General features: G+C 38.9%; 1 protein-coding gene across 2 annotated transcripts in view; it reads right to left on the bottom strand.

Annotated features, from left to right (window-relative positions):
* Window positions 1-1253: 1253 nt before the first annotated feature.
* ST8SIA4 (ST8 alpha-N-acetyl-neuraminide alpha-2,8-sialyltransferase 4) overlaps window positions 1254-20401 on the bottom strand; it is a 57018-nt gene continuing 37870 nt past the window's right edge. For both annotated transcript variants that reach the window (XM_086770826.1, XM_086770825.1), the window contains one exon: window positions 1254-3413. In XM_086770826.1, coding sequence (XP_086626952.1) covers window positions 3131-3413 — 283 coding nt within the window. In that variant the 3' untranslated portion in view covers window positions 1254-3130. The remainder of the gene's footprint in view (window positions 3414-20401) is intronic.

Here is a 20401-nt window from a genome sequence, read left to right on the forward strand (position 1 = left end):
CCCCAGAAGCTTTGGGCTCCACATGGGCACGAATCTTACACAAAAGCAACAGAGTAAAATGACTCCTAGTACCTGGGAAAACCTGCACGGTCAAAGACTACAACTGCTACTTGCCTCAGAGACGGTTTGAAACCTACCACTCACTGCATCACACTTCAGCTCAGGATAAAGTGAGGCAGGTGAGACAGGAGATAGGTTAGTGAGGAGTCCTCTGCTTTTGGTAGGGAGACAATAGCTGCTAGTTTGAGGGGAGGGTACTATGAGACGAATGAGTGTGGATGACGGTAGAGAGCCACAAAATCATGCCTCATGGTGCCGTAAGTGTGCAGTATTGAAGGTGGAAAGCCTGACAAATGATGGGGTTAAGGCCTAGTTTTGAGAAGGTACGGGCAAACTCCGTTGTGTTGGAAGTAGGTGCTACTGTCATGTCTTGCGCCAAACCAAGTCACAGAAACCCTGCTCTGTATCACCCTGTTTTACCAGATTTAGTGATAGGGTAAAAATGTGGACTTCACAGCTTGTGTACTAAAGTAAACTTCAGTCACAGAGAATCAAATGTGAAGTGTGCAAGACAGGCTCAGGCCAAATTTTCTTCATCTGCTGACTTCCAAAGACAAACTTTCTCATCTGTCTTCCTATTTACAGCTCAGTTTTCTCTTATTCAATTACACAACTAATTTTTTTCTTCTACCACAGGAATTAGAGTATCTCCATCTACTTTGCTCTCAGAGAAATAATCAATTCACGTATGAAAACCTTCCCTGAGGTAAAAAATATCACCTGTGAGTTAATATTTCAGTCTACTTGAATTCCATTTTTGTTGATGGCTTGACACTAGAGAGAAGAAGAGAAGACACTCCCAGAAGAAAAGATAAAGCTAAACAGATGCTTCTCTGAGCTTCTGTGAGACTGGCACCTGTGAATAATTTATCTCAACATAAATCCTGTCAATGTACATGAAATTTAAAAGATCGACAGCAGCAAAACTCTAACTGAAAGAATAGGAATATGCCCACCTTTCATCAAGGAAATAACCTTGTCTTAAACTGCAAGTTTACACAGTGTACAAATAATACCTTCTGGCTTATCAACAACAAATTAAACACATTCCAGTCTGTACTGCTGTTGAGTTCCTTGTGATGCCTTAGTTTCAGTGGTGATCATGTTAGGGCCACATCCCACACCTTACCATATAGCCAAAGTAAACCGTCCTGAGTAGGAGAGACAGGTGAAAAAGGGAAGGTACTATGACTTTCTATTTCCCATCAACTTTTGGCAAAACTGTCTGCAAGGCAGTGATTTAGCTACTAAATTTGCATAATCACAGATCTCTAGTCACGCACGATGAAATACAGATGAACTTAAGAGGAAAAATGGGTAGTAGATGGCACTTTTACCTAGTGAATGTTTCTGAGGGTTGTGCTACATATGAAATTGCGCAAGCTAGTTCAAAATTCAATACATACACCAAGTATCATGTTTGGAGATGAGGACCTACTGTAGAGCTGAAAACATAACAAGAAAATACCCATATATTGTAACTGCATGCCTCCTCTTTAGCCTAGCCTGACATGAAAACGGCAGAACCATGGCATTCTTCATTTATCTGCTCCATTAGCGCTAACATACAGCATATGCAGAGAGGTTTCGTATCTTAATATATGCTGTACTGACACTCCACCTTGTCCTACCCTCCTGTAATTTCTTGTTCTCTTTTTTGAAAGAAGAGAGTGAAAGAATTCTTGGTTTTGTCGATAAACAAGAATGATGCTCAGAAAAATCACTGTGAGATAACGCAACTCTGCGTTATTTCAGTCAATTACACATCAGAACATCAAACTGATACAAAAGAGGTATATTAGAAAGAGATATCATCCAACACCATCAGAAATTTAGGTTTTAAAAGAACTTTCTGATCTACAGTTCTTTTATTTTCCATTTAATTGGCTAGGTGGTTTTTTTTCTTCAGATGTGTTCCAATGTCACCTGAGTTCCCTTAGATTTGTGTTTTACTTTCAATCAGGAATAAAAATTGTGTGTGTATATTTATATACATGAATGTATGAAATAATTTCTTTACTCCTGCAGACTTTTCTGAAGATTGAAATTCTACATGCAAAGTCAGTAAAGAGGCTTTGCTTTGAGATGCTTAATTCAAAAATTTAAGTAACATAAAGAACATGTTCCCTTCAGCAGCAAAGAAACATCATACTAAATCTACGCCATTTCTTCAAGGAAAGGAAAAAATGTGTATAAGGGTAATCTTTGGTACCAAAAATAAGGGCACCTTCTCGTACATCTACAAATCTGAACACGACAAATAAACTTCTCATTAAAAATGGATCAAAACGACCTCTGAGTGGTTCCATGTAGTGGGTATTGACAGCGGTAGATAGAAAAACAGTTGCGACATTAAGGACTGTGTGACAGCAGGATTCAACACAATAACAACTGATAAAATATTTGATGTTTCCCTCCACCCTCATGATTTTTTTTTCCTAAGACCATTCTGTAAGATATATACTTTTAATTATTCATAACATCCTCAAAATCCTTTAAGGGCTCCAATACTCAAAAGCAACAAAACCCTACCAACAGCAATAACAAAAACAGCAACAAAAGCCGAGGTTATAATACAACATCAGAAACTGTCCTCTGACTGAAGGCATTTACTGATTTGTTTGATCTTATGGACTTCACTTTCTCTACTCTATTCCATCACGATGTTTTCTGCCAAAACCTGGTTTATTTGCTCAAGAAAATATTCCATCCACTGGAGATTTCTTCTGTGGGCTGTCTGACCACAGTGGCAAATCAACAGTAAGCAGGCTGTAGTTTTCTTCTGTAATTCATGATGAATGTGTCACTGGATCCTGTAAACACTACTGAGTATACATTCAAGCTTTGTTCTTAGTGAAAGTGGCACTTACTTGAACCCTTGCAGTCAAGATAGCTTAGTTTTATAGCACTTTACAGGTATAATAGCTGGTTATGTACTTCTGATAAAATTCCTTTTTCCAATGGCTTAGTGGGTATCGAAACATATCCTCACCGGGATCCCATTGCCATTCCACAACATCTTTATGATGAAGTGTGTATTCTGTACTTGTTCTTGTACTTTACATGTGCTTTATTGCTGTAGGCATTTCCCTGTTGTTAATTTAAGTGCTCCTCTGTTATGCAACACATACAAGGTTTTAAACTCTAATGGCATCCTATGAGGACTGGCATTAGAAAAGTACCGATACTTCAGATCATCGTAATAATGATACTTGACTGGTTTTCCATGTAAATCCTTTGGGAATGGCCAAAATCCATACAGGTGAATTTCATCACAAAATCTGGTAGCCAGTGTATACATGAGGAGACCAGTGCTGGGTCGTTTAATGTGGACCTTGTTTGTCAGCCAATAGCTGCAAAGAGAGAAAAGGTACATTAATAAACTCTCATACAACTTCATGTGAATAAATCCTGTAATTTATGCATTCATTTTACACTTCAAAAAGACAGAAGTTTCCTTCTTCTCACTAAACTGAGATCATAAATGATGACACTGTTTTGATACACCTTTATTACACCTAGAAGAAAAGGAGAGGTGGGCCCGTGCAAACCTCATGAAGTTCAGCCAGGCCAAGTGCAAGGTCCTGCACATGGGTCAGGGCAACCCCAGGCACAAATACAGGCTGGGCGGGGAATGGATTGAGAGCAGCCCTGAGGAGAAAGACTTGGAAGTGCTGGTGGAAGAGAAGCTCAACATGAACAGGCAATGCACCCTTGCAGCCCAGAAAGCCAACTGCACCCTGGGTTTTATAAAAAGAAGCGTGGCCAGCAGGTTGAGGGAGGTGATTCTGCCCCTCTACTCTGCTCTCGTGAAGACCCCACCTAGAGTACTGTGTCCAGCTCTGGAGCCCCCAATGTAAGAAGGCCATGGACCAGTTGGAGCAAATCCAGAGGAGGGCCACGAAGATGATCGGAGTGCTGGAGCACTTCTCCTATGAGGACAGGCTGAGAGAGTTGGGGCTGTTCAGCCTGGAGAAGAGAAGGCTCCAGGGAGACCTTCCAGTACCTGAAGGGGGCCTACAAGAAAGATGCAGAGAAACTCTTCAGCAGGGCCTGTTGTGATAGGATGAGGGGTAGTGGTTTTAAAATAGAAGGAGATAGATTTAGATTGGATATTAGGAAGAAATTTTTTACAACAAGGGTTGTAGAACACTGGAACAGGTTGCCCAGAGAGGGGGCTGATTCCCTGTCCTTGGAAACATTCAGGGCCAGGTTGGATGGGGCTCTGAGCAACCTGACCTGGTTGGAGATGTCCCTGCTCCTTGCAGGGGGGCTGGACTAGATGACCTTTAAGGGTCCCTTCCAACCCAAACTACTCTATGATTCTATAACTGAGATCTTATTTAACACAGTGCTGAAGAAAAGCTGGCCAACTAAAATTCTTAGTTCAAGCTTTAACCCTAACAAGGAGTCATGATGCCTGCAAATGCTAGAAATCTGCAGTCAACCTCCTCAGTCAGATCAAGGAACAGTCTCTCACTTTGAATTCTGACCTCTTGTAGTATCCAATTCGCCTCATCAAGTCAGCCCTACACTGAATATTTGTCCGGCCTAGTGATGACTTCACAGATTGCTTGTCCAAACAGAAAGGAAATGGAAATAATAAACATAACCCTTTAAGAATGTGACTTTCAGAAGTATCAGAAGTGAAGCTTTAATTACTTTACTTGTGACTAAGTATGTAAAGCTTCCTGTTTGCTAACAGCAGTCTGCACAAAAGCAAAATCTTACACTAATTATTAAAAAAGGTGTTGTTTTGTACACAACAGTACACAGATCTGTCTGCAGCTATAGAACAATCTTCCTCAGCCAGTAACAACATGTCTGGTTGTGCATTTAGAAGCTGCAGGGAGTTTTCAAAGAGGCAAATGGTGGGCAGGTGTGGAAACAATATGGCAACTGAACTGGATTCTAGCATGTACCTCACATTAGTACCTTCAAAATCTACCACCAAAACTGTTTTACATCCCCAGTCTTTAAAAAATGAAGCTTCATTAAAATAGTGCCAGCCTGTTACTGGTAAAATGCTTCTCCCAAGCCTGACTCAATGCAAAGTTTGCTAGTACTTTATAGACATAAAAAAGGGCATTTAGAAACTTAAACCTGGTCATTCTGCTGGTTCAGACAGGACATCAAGGGAGATAAGTTTCATCAGACCAGAGTCAGCCTTGTGCTAAACGGGACGACAATAAGCTTGTAACTCTTGAGTATGCAACCCGATTGCTTTAACAGCATTTAGCAGTGTAGCAGGAGGAACAACCCACGCACAACCATGAGATAGGATAGCAAAAATATGTCTTTAATCACAGCTTAAAGTGTCTTAAAAGCATCAGATGCTGCACAACATTAAAAATAATCAACCCACTGAAACTGGCCTTTTCAGTTTCACTCTTCACCAAAACCATAGGGCCTAAAGGCTAATGTCTTTGAATCACAGGCACATATGCACGTGAGAGATAATTATTTTTGCATTTTACTCAGTTTCTTTTTCAAAAGCTGAAAGACTGCAAGCAAAAAGCAGTTCTAGGCTGAATGATTGCTTCTCCAAAGCCAACAGAGGTAATGACTCAGAATTTTGTTTGGTTGTAATAAACAAGATGGCAAAAAGCGTATTTAAAAAGCAAATGCATTGGGGAATGGTTACATGTACAAATGACAAATGTATTTTACATAATTTTTTCTTTGTTTTCACAAACTTGAGTTTTCAGAGTTTTCTGAGATAAGATGCTAAGTAGCTTGCTTCCTACTCTGAGAAATGGCTACATATTAAAACAAGACAAGCCAAAGGATAGACTAATTCTAGAAGATTTTTTCATTTTAATTTTTATTAATTATTTTTCTACTTTGTTATTTATATAGTAATCAATATAATTAATATTTATTAATTTTAATTCTAAAAAAAATTATAAATATTTGCTTATAGAAAAGTTACTGAAGAAACAAATCTGACCACTTTGGCACTTCATATCACAAGTACAGCAGAAAGGATTAAAAGTGAAACCCAATTATTTAATTTTCGTAGAAGCTGGTTATTTGTCTCTTCAAAATTCCGTACTTGCTCTAATCACATACAGTCAGCCACCTACATGAGTGTCTCTAGCCAAATAGCAATCAAACCTGATGAATCTGGTACTACATGGCACAACTGCTATCATTCCAGCTGAATTTCACCCTTCCAGAAATAGGATGATTATGGCAGAGAATAGTAAACAGGTGGATCTAAATATCTGAAAAGGACAGTGCATCTTCTTAAGAGTTTCTGTACAGAAGTAAGTATGTAATAAAGAAATAAGATGTAATAACAAACCTCTCACAACTTTAGAATATAAAAGCAAATATTTTCTTCTGCTTGTCATATTCAGATTATCATACAAAAAGGAAATTTAACTGTCTGACTTCTCTTAAAAATGAAAAAGATATCCAAACTCTGTACTCAAAATCTGGTACTTACTGTACTTAGCATCAAAATTTTGCAACTTGGGATCAATTCTACTTCAGATGAAGAAAACACAAATAATGCAGTGAATGAAACAGAGGCATTCAGTGCTCCAGGCTGAAGCTTCTTGCAGGTCATTTGATCACTGCAAATCTCCAGCTGCCAACCTCTGCTTGAATTGATAAAATTGGTTGTGTGGTTTAAGTAGTCTTTGGGATTTTGGTCCTGAAGTATGTGTCATCTGCTTAGTCACTCAAGTAGATACTCTAATATGAAACTCGGTTAAGGCTGATTTTTAGAGATTGACTGATGTTGTAAATGCTTTAACCAATTCGCATTTTTGCTCTTGCTTTCAGTTTCTGACGTTTTGTTAAAACTTTAGTCTTAAGCCTAAAGATACTTTTCTTACCTATTTATCTGGGATGCACTCATTTTCTGTATAACTAAGACTGCAATGTGAAGGGGACAACCTACCATAGACCCAAAAGACAATCTCTTGTTTCTCATAACTAATCTCTAGATCTTCACCCATGATCAATTCCTGATTTTCAGGATGGGTAGAGAAATAAGTTTAATTGACAAAGGAACAGATGCACCTTGCAAACAAAGTCTGCTATTTAAGCATCACTATTCAGACCATAAGTGGAAGGCTGCAGCCACACAGGACACCACACTACAGTGCTCATGTCACTTGTTCTCCTGATAGCTGTGATAAAACAACTCCTTCGTGGGGCCATGCTGTAAAAGCAGACTACTGAATTTATCGAAATGTGCCAACACATAAATACACTACATTTCTGTAACACTGATGACATGAACTTGAGTAGCTTGAATTCAAACAGATCTCACTTCCGATTACTTTTAATTACATGGCTGATGGTAACTTAATAAAAACACTAGCAATGTATCATGACTTTCAGCTTAATACGCAGAAGTTAAAAATAAACCTCCAGTGGAAAGCGAAAAACATAGTGCCACTAAACACGAAAAAACCCCACGCAAGCACAGGGAGTACGCTGAACTTTCTGAAATGAAAGGAAGGCCAACTCAGTACTTAGACAGGTTCATATATTTGATTTTTCTACAATTACACTTAATTATCACGATTTTAACTGGTAAATAAAAATAGTACAATACACCATAAGATTAAAGGAGACCTTCCTGATCACAGGGGACTGCTAAAACTCTCTCTTCCATGACAAGAACGTATGCTCAAGCAGGTGCTGGTTCTTCTATCTATGCCCTTCTGCTCCTACTCCTTTCTTCTGAGATCATCCTGTCTATGTTCACCTCAGCAACTCCTCCCAAATCCAAGCATCTCTGCCTCCAAAATGTTTTTACCTGCCTCAGACGTATTCTGTAGTAAGTCATGGCCACACACTTTCTCTTTCATTCAGGACAATATGGATCTCTTTTCTACAATTCTTCCTTTTTACTGGGCATACACACTTCAAAGATATTTCATGTGATTTTAAAAACTGAGCAGTGATCTCCTGTATGTTTCACTGTATGTTACATAAAAAGTAAAAATAATCAAATTCATCTTTCAGTACTTCTGTTGAGACTGGAGAGAAGGATTGTCAATAATGGATTTGTGCCAGCATTGTTTTAATACTTTCTGATGTTTCAGGCATAGAGAAAATTGGTTTTTTTCCTTCCTTTTTAATGCTATTATCTTACTGAAACCTAGTTCTCACATGTAGTTCCACACCATTAATAAGAGACTTGCATGTTTTAATATTCTGCAGGTAAAAATGTAATTTTTGGCAGAGTCTTCTTTATCTTTACTAAGATAATAATAAAAACTAGAGTAAAGGAGAAAAAAATATTTGCTAGATAAAATAATTTTATTTTAAATTGAGACATGGGTATAAAAACTAAACATCTCGGTAATGACTTTTACCAGAACCACGGGATCATTCAGGTTCGGAGGGATGTCAGTAGATCTCTAGTCCAACCTCCTTCTCGAAGTAGGGTTCCTCAGCAACTGCTGACAGGCCCTGCGCTCCAGCCCAACCACCTCTGTAGCTCCTAGCTCAAATTGCTGCAGTTGCCCAGTATCGTTCCTATATTAGGGGGACTCAAAATACGCCACAGTGTTCCAGATGCGGTTGAACAAGTACCGAGTAGAGGGGGGCAATCATTTTCCTCAATTGACTAGCTATGCTCTCATCAATACAACCCCAGATGGTTTTGGCCCTTTGCTGCCAGGGAGCACTGATGGTGTGTACTCTTCTTGCCGTCTGCCAAGACGCCCAGATTCCTTCCAGCAAAGCTGGTCCCAGCCACTCAGCCACCCCCAAGCCTGTGCTGCTGCAAGGGTTACCCCTTCCCAGGTAAGGGACTACACATTTGTTTTTGCTGAATTTCACAAGGCTCCTGTTGGCCTATGCATCCACCCCAAGCATCCAGCTAGACTTTGACTCATCTAATTGTCCAGTTATCCAGACCACAATATCCTAATCTGCATGCAAGAATATTGTGGCAGACAGTGCCGAAAGCCTTGCTACCATTGAGGTACATGACATCCAGTGCTCTCCCATCATACACAAAGCACAAGATGTTTATAAAAAGCTCTGTTATTTTACCAGCTAAACTCAGTAGAAGTGCACAACAGTTTCTTTGTGAAGCAAGTTCCTTTTAAAAACTGCTTATCTTTGTCAGGTAAAATAACATTATTTTCTTTTTCACACTGACAACAAACAATAAATTCTAATTGCTAAAGTTAGAAATTAAACTATTTTCACATTTTCTTGTGGAAACTTATTTTCTTACTACTAAAAGCAAGCTAAAAGTCGTAAGTTTGTAGTAAAATACTAGTTTCGTACTATCTAAGAGAAAAATTGGTTTGAAAACTGATCAGTAGGCATCACTAGTTCTCTATCAATAGTAAGTTGCATATACCACAGGTGGAAAGTAGAGGATACGACTGAAAAGACAAAATAAGCCTGACAGATAGAAGAAGAAAAAAAAAGTGATACAATTTAAGAAACAGAAGATGTAGGTTATGCAAAGAATTGCCTGCAAAGGCTGGCAAAAACTCTTTAAGCTGGTACTTTTGCAGAGGTACATGTGGAGGTTAGAACTGGTCATGAACTGCATACGAGTCAAGAGGACAAATTACAGATACCCTTACTGTAACCTGCTTGTAATTTCAGGTATTTGCATGCCAATTCTTGCCGTCCTAGGACCTGCAGGAAGGCTTTCCAGTCCAAGTAAAGAAGCAAAAACTGGAAAACTTCTCTTTACCAGAAACCTCCAGTCCCACACTTGCTGTACCTCCATCAGAATCAATGAGATTACGCTGGAAGGGAACAATTTAAGAATTTGCTTTCATTGATGTAAACAGTGAGTCTACTTGAGCTTTGGACTTCTACATATACATATCTTCTTTTTTTTTTTCTTTTTTTAAACATTTTACTGTGTCAATCCTCACAAACTTTCATCTTTTCTTAACCTCAGCTAGCCTCAAACTATTTAACTCAACTCTGCATGAAGGAAATTTGAAATAAAGTGAAACCAAATATATATACATAATATATAAATACTTATAAAACATTCCTTCTTTGGGAAAAAGTAACATTCTGGCAAAATGATTGCCCCCAGTCATTGGTACACCACTTCCATAGTTGCAAGCAATTCTTTGCCACGGGGCTCTGAAACAGTTACAATGCCACAGAAGTTATAAATTGGGTGTACTGTACATTCATCTTAAACCTGTGTTAGCAGTAAATTGATACAATTTGTAATGATCTGGAAAAATGAATGGAACCATGAAGGAAATGAGTATGAGTGGAAAAAATACTCCTACAGCTGAAAATGTAAGAAAAGCAATTCAAGATGTAAAAGTCTGCCCTGATGAATATGAGATACATCCCTTTTTTACATCCATAATCACTGTTAAATGATTGCTTTGATACTTTGTCTTAGTCTTTACAGAACCTCAGTATTTTGGCCTTTAAATACACTGAACCAGATCAAAATATCACCTATGGTTTAAACTACAGTCAAAACCATTAGATTTTCACTTCTATCTACCAAGATATCTTTACATTTACAAAAATGTACTACTATCAGCACGACTGCAGAAGAAAAATTGAGTAGCATGTTGCTACCAGATAATGACTTCTTGCAGCTACTGACAAAAATAAATTCAAATGAACACATAAAAAGAGACATCTGTTTTAAAAAGTTAATGCTTAAATGATCTTCTGACAAGACTCTATTACAATGACTAATATATGCAACAATTGATGCTGATCATCATTGCATTAAATGGATAGTGGGGAATTCAAATAACAATTGCTTACTCTGCTATTGTGAAATATATGACTTCTGACTAGATTAAAATGTGAGGTGTGCTGTCCCAAGACTGAACTCAAAATTATACGCTTTGTCTCGGACAAAGAACACTGGGTATGACAAGCTACACTCAAACATCAGATAATTTAGCATGTTTAACATCTTTATTTGCCATATCTACAGATTCCATAGGATTTCTAAGTATAATGAGATCAGCTGTGCATATTTCAACGGATTTTTAACTCCTTTCTCTGGACAGGACTGAATCTGAGGAAACATAGGTGTTATAACCCTGAAGAACTCCTGAAGATTATATACCAAGCTCTGCTCATTGAGCGGCAAGGTCATCTCCAATAAACCCACTCATACACATTTGTCTGTCACTGAAATCCTGTTCCTGCTACAGCCGTTACATGGACAGAATATCTTTTTAAAGGCTTTCTGAGAAATTCTATATAGTATTTGAGAAGTTAAAATATTAGTATTAATAAGAAGTAAGGTAGGGAAGAAAGATTGTGAGAAAGAAGACAAAACATTTTAGAGTAACTCAAGAGTGTCTGTGTCAGCGGGAGAAGCTAGAGGATGTATATTGTTTCTATTCCACTCCCTCAAAAAATACTGTAGAACAGGACAAAACACAGAGAAGAGCAACATAGGTTATCAGAAGAATAAAGTAACTTCTGTATAAGGACAGAGTAAGAAGAGTAGACAGAAAAAGAGACAACTAAGTGGGTATATGTCAGAAAGCTCCAAAACTAGATAGTCTGTAAAGACAGCAAATGGGGATTTAACTACTACTTTAACACAAGCACTGTAACATAAAAAATATGGACCCAGCAAAGTTATTCAGCAGTAGGTCTAAAATAAACAAGTACTTTTTCATCAAACATGCCACTGAAGGGTGGAATTCACTGCAACATGATGTTTGGGATGACAATGGCCAACTGACTAAAAAGACACAAATTGTTAAAAATTTACAAAGACAGCAGTGCAGATTAAGCTCCTTCTCAAGGGTTTGCCAAGCTGCTGGCCATGGGATCTGCTGTCCAGGGTTTTTTTCCTTTACCCCTTCAGTTCATGCTTATAAAGCAGATTTCAAAGACCACTTGAGGATTCAGACTCTGCCTGCCAACCGTCCTTAGAAAGGGAAAGAAAAGGCCGGTGATATGAACAGTGAATGCAGTCATGTTACAAACCTTGCATTGCCACAGCTAAATGAAAGCATGGGCAGCAGGCTGCCATTCAGTGTTACCACCACTGCAGAGAATTTTAACCACTCTGAGCATTGTCTTTACTGGCTGTGGCAAAATAATTAAGAATATATTAAAGCTCACTTTCACCCATCTTAAAATAAAATGGTTGCGCTTCCCTGGTGTAGGAGGCTATTCCACTTTGCACCATTGCTCTAGCATGATCTGCTCTCACAGCAGCTTTAACCAACTTTCGGAAAATCACCTCAATAGGGAAAGGATCTGCTAAGGATACAGAAGTATGAAAATATAGCACAATATTGTCCTTCTGTTGCCAGTGAATTAAGATACACTTAATAAAGTTAAGACCAATTAAGCCTATAAACTCTTTTCTCATACATAAAAAGATCTTGGTGTAACAGCTGGAATCCCCCACAGCCATAAGCCACATGCCCTATAAAATATTTGGAAGAATGGGGCAGTAAGGTCTATATATGAAGGAGAAAGCCTTCAGGACTAATTAACAGGATATGTTTGAGACTGGGAATGTGTTTCAACTTCTATCCTACTTCTGCAATATTCCCTCGCTCCTTCCTAGCAAATAAAAGGATACTTGTATTTGAACCCACATTAGCTCCTTCAGTTTTCATCTGAAAAAAAGAAAATATTGACACAGGTTTAGAAGGAAATCACAAGATGCATAAATCTCTGTAACCGTTTGATAAAAGCATTCACTCAAAGGAAAAGACCCATGCTTCAACCCTTGATGAACCAATGGCAACAGCCTTTTATGTTAAACTATCATTAGTTTCAAAATATAAAAAGCCCATGCTGCAGAGCCCTTGATTCTTCCTTCATAAATAAGGACTTTCAAAATTGCCTACCTATTTTTTTGTTTTTAATGTAGAAGCATTCCAGCACGAGAGACAGACGACGTCCCTGTGCCCAGAAAAGCCCCCAGCAGAGAGGAGGCAGAGCATGACTTCTGCAGAAAACACAGACCTCAAGCTGGTCAGATGCAGGAGAAGCCAAGTTTAAGCCTCTGCAGATGCTACGTACCCTGTGCTGCAGTACAAAAGGAGAATGAGAGTCATCATCTCCCACCTGCTTAAGTAACTCCTGGAAAAAAACAGCAGTGCATCTGTGTGAAAACTGATTTTTATCAGGCACAGGGCCTCCTCAGAGCATGCCTACAAGACCAAGCTCTTCTTACAAGGCTGTAAGAAGGTCACACCGTCCACACCTCTGCAAAGCTTAGCACAGAGGTACCTGGCACCCTGCTCACTGCTGCCGTGACGAAGACATTCCTGAACGTGAACAAAAGTCAAATTGTATGACCAAAATTCTAAATTAATCCAAGCTGTTTCCCTAAACATTTATGCCTGCATGAAAACCTGCTTGTGCAGAATGCATTTTAACTGACGCTAAATTATTGCCTTCACTTCACCATGAAACTTTGGTAAATGCTCTTTTATTTCAACACTATTACAAGGTACACTGTATCTGTGAAATTGGTTAATGTGTATGTACCCAGATGGATATAAAGCCATTTAAAACCTACTACAGTAGGTAGAGCAGTAACTCATCATTAAAAAGAAAAAACTTTCTGAAGATGCTTTAAACTTTCAAAGAAATGTCAAGGTTTCTATTAGAAACACCCTCCTTGTTTAAGAAGTTGAGCCTCACTTGGTTTGTTCCAGCAGCATGTAGTAAACCTCAGCAGAAGAGATTTCAAGCAACAGGCTAAGAGAAAGCAACAAGAATGCAGAGACACTAGCCCAGGCTTGAATATATTTTCTTTTACAATATTAAGTTACACATGGCATTAAGAAGTGTCTCCAAATGCTTCCGCGAAAAGAGAATTGATGCAGCTTCCAAAATGCCAAACATGTCAAATTAAGAAAGTGATAGTCTTTTGAAAAAAGACAGCCACGGTGTGGCTGAAAATGTTTTGCTTTCATTCTGTGAGCAATAAACTAATGATCAAACTGGCAACATAACTCATCTGGTGATTCACAGAGATACTATCATTATTTTGACACTAGCTGAGTACAGGTACTCTGAGAGCAAAAAATAAAATTCTTTACTGTACTTCTAAATCTATTTTGCATGTAGAAAAGCCCTTTTGGAAAAACACACTGATTTCTTGTAAGGGATAGTATCAGTAAAAGGTCCACCCCCACAACCCTTTGTAGAAGTAACTCTCAAGTGGTTAAACTGAATTACACACTGATGTAAATGTGTTCAAAAATAACTTATTTAAAGATAAGGGACATGGGATCGCCAAGAAGAGTACACATAGGAAACTGATTCACTTTGAATTGGAGTGTTATTTACATACCAGTGGCCTGTCAAATGTTTTGAACTTACTTCAGTCTGAAGATGCTATGGGAATTAGCATGCTAGAAGAGATTTCTTGATAACATGGTTTAAACACTTATGTGAGCATTCTTTGATATACAGATAATGTCTCTCAAGTCAGATACTAACAGATGGATAAATACTTCAGCATCAAACATTAAAAAAGCTAAGTAAGTATAAACACTTGTAAAATAACAGAATATTGTCCTCTACCAAAACTCTTATTTACATTTTTCAGTCAACAGTTTCTGCCAAATCATACGGTCTCAGAATGCTTCATACCAGAACCCATTCTTAAAATAGACCATAACTATAGAAGCACAGAGTTAGACTCGGTTTCTCTTTTTTTGGAGTGGGAGAACTGTTCTGTCTTTACCATGTACTGTCTTTACTTCTACAACATAATCACTATTAGAAAGTAAGGCAGAAAATTGTTTTTCAGAATTATATCCACCTTGCAATGCTCCACAGTTGTACCACCACTCAAAAGCAGTGTGGCCTGGGCAAAAGAGTACTTAAAATGTTCCCAAATAAAGTTACCTGGATTTTTGCCCCCCCTGGAGTCAGTGACTAGGGCTATATTAGTAAGCAGTGGGGACTACCAGGAGTTGCTCTGTAGTGTAAAAGAGATGGTGCTGAGCACAGAATGTCCACCCCATATGCATGAGAGGCTTTTTTTTTCACCATAAACTGCATTGAGGCGTACTTGGTGAGCCACAGGAATACCCCAGTTTATTTTCATCTGAAAATTACGTGCACATCTTCCTGCTCCAAATCCTAACATTAAAAAAAGGCCAAGTTAGTGCAAAAGGTGCAATCTCTGTTGTACAGAAGTTCATAGCTGTATTCTGATTCTCCCCCTCTACTCTGCCCTGGTGAGACCCCACCTGGAGTACTGTGTCCAGTTCTGGAGCCCCCAACACAAGGACATGGACCAGTTGGAGAAGGTCCAGAGGAGGGCCACAAAGATGATAAAAGGGCTGGAGCACCTCTCTTATGAGGACAGGCTGAGAGAGTTGGGGCTGTTCAGCCTGCAGAAGAGGAGGCTCCGGGGAGACCTGATAGCAGTCTTCCAGTACCTCAAGGGGGCCTACAAGAAAGATGGGGAAAGGCTGTTTAGTAGGGCCTGTTGCGATAGGACAAGAGGTAATGGTTTTAAAATAGAGGGGGGGTAGATTTAGATTAGAAATTAGGAAAAAATTTTTTATGATGAGAGTTATAGAACACTGGAACAGGTTGCCCAGAAAGGTAGTGGATGCCCCATCTCTGGAAACGTTCAAGGCCAGGTTGAATGAGGCTTTGGGCAACCTGATCTAGTCGAAGATGCCCCTGTTCCTTGCAGGGCTGGTTGGACTAGATGACCTTTGAAGGTCCCTTCCAACCCTAACCATTCTATGATTCTATGATTCTCTGATTCTATGATTTGTTTCACTGAGGTTTGGGTTTCATTCACACAATGTAAGAGGAATCTTTTCTCATGACATCTTTTCATTAACGCTATATCCTCTGTTACACAATTATCTCTCGACTTCTTACAACACAGCTGGAAAGAAATACCTGGTTGGAACTCCATAAACAATTTGTCTGTGTGTAACCTAGAAGACAGTTCTGCTCAATCTTTTCTGTGTTTTGCAGGTCTGTGTTAAAATCCAGGCTTTAACTACCTGGCTGTCTTTTAGCACCAAGGGGGAAGGTGCAAAATACCCAGCAAAACTCTTTTGAGTGAGACAGTTAGTTGACTGGAAGGATGCTTCTGTCATACATTCTTGCAGACCTGCATCATAGCTAGTGATGATAGCAACAGTTCTCTGTCACTCATGACTGGAGGCAGCAATACATTCGGAGAATCTGAGTTAATGCTAATGCTCATGACCAGTGAACATGCCAAGCGTGATGGCAGACAGGCACTGTGCTGCTCTGCCTACACAGTCGGTGCTAATGTGTTTCACTTAGAGTATGTCTTTGCTGTTCCAGATGAACACACATCTTCAGACCTTTTAAAAAGTGACTTTAAACAGTGCTGAGCTGTGCAGTTTTCCACTGCGATTAAACATACATTAGGGAATATCTAAACACCTCTAAACTCATTGTAAGTGGTTAACCAAATCAGACCTCTATACAGAACTTCAGAGACTAAAGACTGGAGCACCACTACGTCTCCACTCCCCAAACAACAGTTCAACATCAGCAAAAAACATTTGCAAAAGTGAAGCATACTGACAGTGCAAATGAAAAACTTTGGCAGGAAAAGCAGTGTTGGATTTCCCTTCTGGAAAGCACACTGGGCCCAAAACAGTTACAAAAGTAAGCAAAAGAAAGCAACTGCATTTTAAGTAAATTGGGTTAGAAATGTTACTATGTTTTACAGGGAGTCAATTGCTTTTTCCCCTCTCATGTATATTGTGAATATTACTTACTTCCTTCTCTAAAAAAAAAGTGTTGGCATTAGTTTGGCTTAAACAGAAGTGATGAAGCAAAAGGGATGAATGGGAGGATGAAAAAAATCATCATCAGATTGGAGATGGCACAAGAATATTTTACTGGTTTTACAGAAAAAACTACCTTTGCCTTCACAACTGATTTCCTATTCAGTAAAATAAGACTACCTACCAAGCTCTTTCACCCACTGAAACATGCCGAGGTGGGAGAAATAAGGTAAAACAAAGACTGGAAAAGTTACAGACAAAAGAAAATGTGTAGCATATAGAAAAACCAGCATTTCCTAACAGCAAAATGAGAAGGCAGTCACAGAAGACAGGTATTTTACTTCATTGAGATTTTCAAATTTTTAGGACACTTACAGCCTAAGCTTACATTTTGTCTCACAATCATGCTGTGTCTGTTTCTGAAGCAGAACTCCCTCCTCTGCTGAAGGAAAAGCTCTGCCCTGAGCAGCAGCCACTGCTGGAAAACCTTCCTTTCCTCTCCACTCACCTTCCGAGGCTCTCTTCCCATTCAGGGGTGGCAACAAGAGGCAGCACCACCGCTCTCCGACACTGGCTGCTGGCACATTTCACGGGCCATGGGGCTGATCCAGACCAGCTGTGGTGGTGAGCTAGCTTCCTAGGCAGAAGTTTGGTCTGTGGCATCAGCAGGGTTGACACGAGAGGTCAGCCGCCAGCTGAAGGGTGAAGACATAAGCCCACACTGGGACCTCTCCTATTGCTGGAGCTATGACTGAGAAATCAGAATCCAAGACTTGCATCCAATTTCACCTGGCCCACAGGGGCAATTTTAACAGGCAGAGATTGGGCAGAGTGATAAATAAGCAGCCTGCTTCCTACCAGTCATTTTCCCTTCCTGAGAGCGCCTTTATTTGTACATCTCAGAGTAGCTATTCAAGTCTCAGAAAGGCTACTGAAGCCGTTCCTTGGTAGGAAACCTTGATAATGGCTTGAGTCAGCAAAGATACTGCAGCCAAAAAATGAATTTGACCGATATCCTGCACAGTAAGGATGAATCCTCTAATAAATGCAAAATGACAATTTTCCTATTGCATGACTATTAATTATCTATTAGATGATGGCAATTACACAGATTATGTTTCAGCTACAAGAGAATTTAAGTAATTCTGAATTTTCATTTCAATTAAAATAATACATACCCATGTCACTGAAATAATATATAATACAACATAACCACATGTTCATGTTAATCTTGATCTTAGATGCTTTGTCAAACTGTGCCCTGGGGTCCTGACTTTTTCTGGGGATTTGTGAGTGCATGACAAAATGTTCATTAAAGATTATCACGTGCAAAGCTATCTCCCAGGCCAAACATGGGCAAATGGAGTGGAAAAGGATTTTGGTTTGTAACAATGCAAGAGTGGGACTGATTGGGTAAGATTCTTCAACCATGCAACCAGTGCTTCTCCAGGAAAGACACGTCAAATTAAGAACAGAGAAAAGTCTTTAGTTTGAGCAAAGATGACAATTCAGCTCAAGGCCAGTAAGGGAAAGAGAACAATGTAGTCTTACTGAGAAGTTATAATAATAGTGATGTGCAGCAGACTGACCAGTGGACACTGCTAAATGCTTTGAAACATACAGGTAACGTTGGTTTAGATTTATAAAATACACACTTCAAAAACTTACGGCATTCTGAGTATTTTATGAAAGCATTACAACTTAAAACTGATTAGCATTTTTCCTAAGCAAATTGCAACAGAATGTGACTGGAGTGGTGTAATTTAAGTTAGTAATTCGCACTAATTCTAGCTTTCACCATTAGATCTAGCCTTTCCTACTGATGTGAATATCTGTTCTTACACAAATGCCCAGTAAACATATTTCTGTAACAGAAAAAATCCTAACAAATTTTCTCTCTTTTTGAAAACAACACAAATGCTGTCACGTTCAGAAAATAGAAACCCCAAATATATGAGGAATAAGAATAAAATGCAGTGTGTCCACTATGTATATTAAGGAATCAGGAACACAATAATGGAAGGCTCTACTAAAATTGTTTAATTCTGTCTCTGACACTTCAGAAAACCCTGGAAAAATGTATTTGTTTTCCAGAACATATACTCCGCAGGTCTGTATTCTTGAGAGACCATCTTCCAACACCTTATACCAACTGTTAAATCCACCCTAAAAAAAAAAAAGATAAAAAGACACAAAATGGCTGCTGTGGAATATCATATTTTCGTGTCCCTGCAATCGGGGGAAATTTAGAAAGATGATCCCAGGATGGGGACTACGCCCTGTGCCATGGAGCATTTCATTAATGGCACTGATACTGAAACTAATGTTGAAAAATGTAGCCTGTGAACTCAGTATGTTCGGAATGCTTTTTGCTCATTGGACTGATAAAAACGTTAAAACTGCTTTCAGTCTGTGCTCAACTCCCCTTGAAGGCTAAAGTCAATAATATCTAACATCAGCTCTGGACAGATGCAGTAAAACAACATGTTCAATGCTATGTTACTTGTTAGACTAACTTCAATTATATGAAAGAAAATTTGACCTCTTTTGATTTAATCGATAAAATATGAAGTCTCCCTTTTAGAGATTATTATATAAAATATAGATTCCAGGCCCTTAAATTTGATCAATGCAATGAACCAGAGCAGATATAAAAGCTATTGATTTTACCAAAATAAATCCCACAGCTGTCACTGAATTAAGCAACCAGAAGAGCCAGGCTTCATACAAATAAAAGTAAACTACTTCAGTAAAAGAAGAAGGCAGAAGTTACTCCTTAAGATCAAGATCTCACAAAACCTTTCAGCAGTTAAAAAGCATTGACGGAAGCATGTGCAAGCATGTGTTGAAGAATGTGATTGAACAGAAACAATTCGCTGCATCACGAGTTAATGTAGAGCTCAAAAGCGAGAGATTGCCTTATAAAGTCCATTAAATATGAAAAGCACACTTAAACAATACACAGGAGTCCACATGCTGCTGCATCAAAGGACCAGGACCTTTAAGAACAACTGTTGCTCACTTTTTGCATCCTATTAAAGCTCTAGCTTCACTGCAAACAATGCCAACCAAAATGTCAGTGAGCAGCAATGGGATGTGACTGGAGCTCTGCCAAGCCCACTAACTGGTTTCACAAGGGCATGCAGTGGACCAAGAAAGAAACGTTTTCAGTCACTGCTACACTTGGTCAGAAGTAAATACATGATGATACTTATGTGAAAGACTGCGGATCCTACCACTGATTTTACAAGCAATAACTTCCCAAGAGAAATTCCCATGGTTTTCAAGTAAGGAGATTAATTATGTTTTTCCTCTAGAAAGATACCCTGTCTTTAGCTTGCCTTCCTCCCAGATTTGCTGGCAGCCTTCTGGATCAATTTATCTTTTTCTACTACGTATTTCAGAAAGGAGTATAGAGAAATATGACAAAAGACTTAGTCATGATTGGCTAGTACTCTCTATTGTATAACTTGGTTTATTTCTTTCTCTGGGTTTCATGCACTTTGAAGTGTATCAGTAGAGGCATCCAGCAGGTGTCTATTATTATTATTGCTGTCATAAATCAACGAAAGAAAAAAAGGAATTATGACAATTCTGAAACAAATCAGCTAGCCAGATCACTAAAT

Source organism: Chlamydotis macqueenii, chromosome Z, assembly GCF_036417535.1.
Source record: "Chlamydotis macqueenii isolate bChlMac1 chromosome Z, bChlMac1.mat, whole genome shotgun sequence".
NCBI classification, from domain to species: Eukaryota; Metazoa; Chordata; class Aves; order Otidiformes; family Otididae; genus Chlamydotis; species Chlamydotis macqueenii.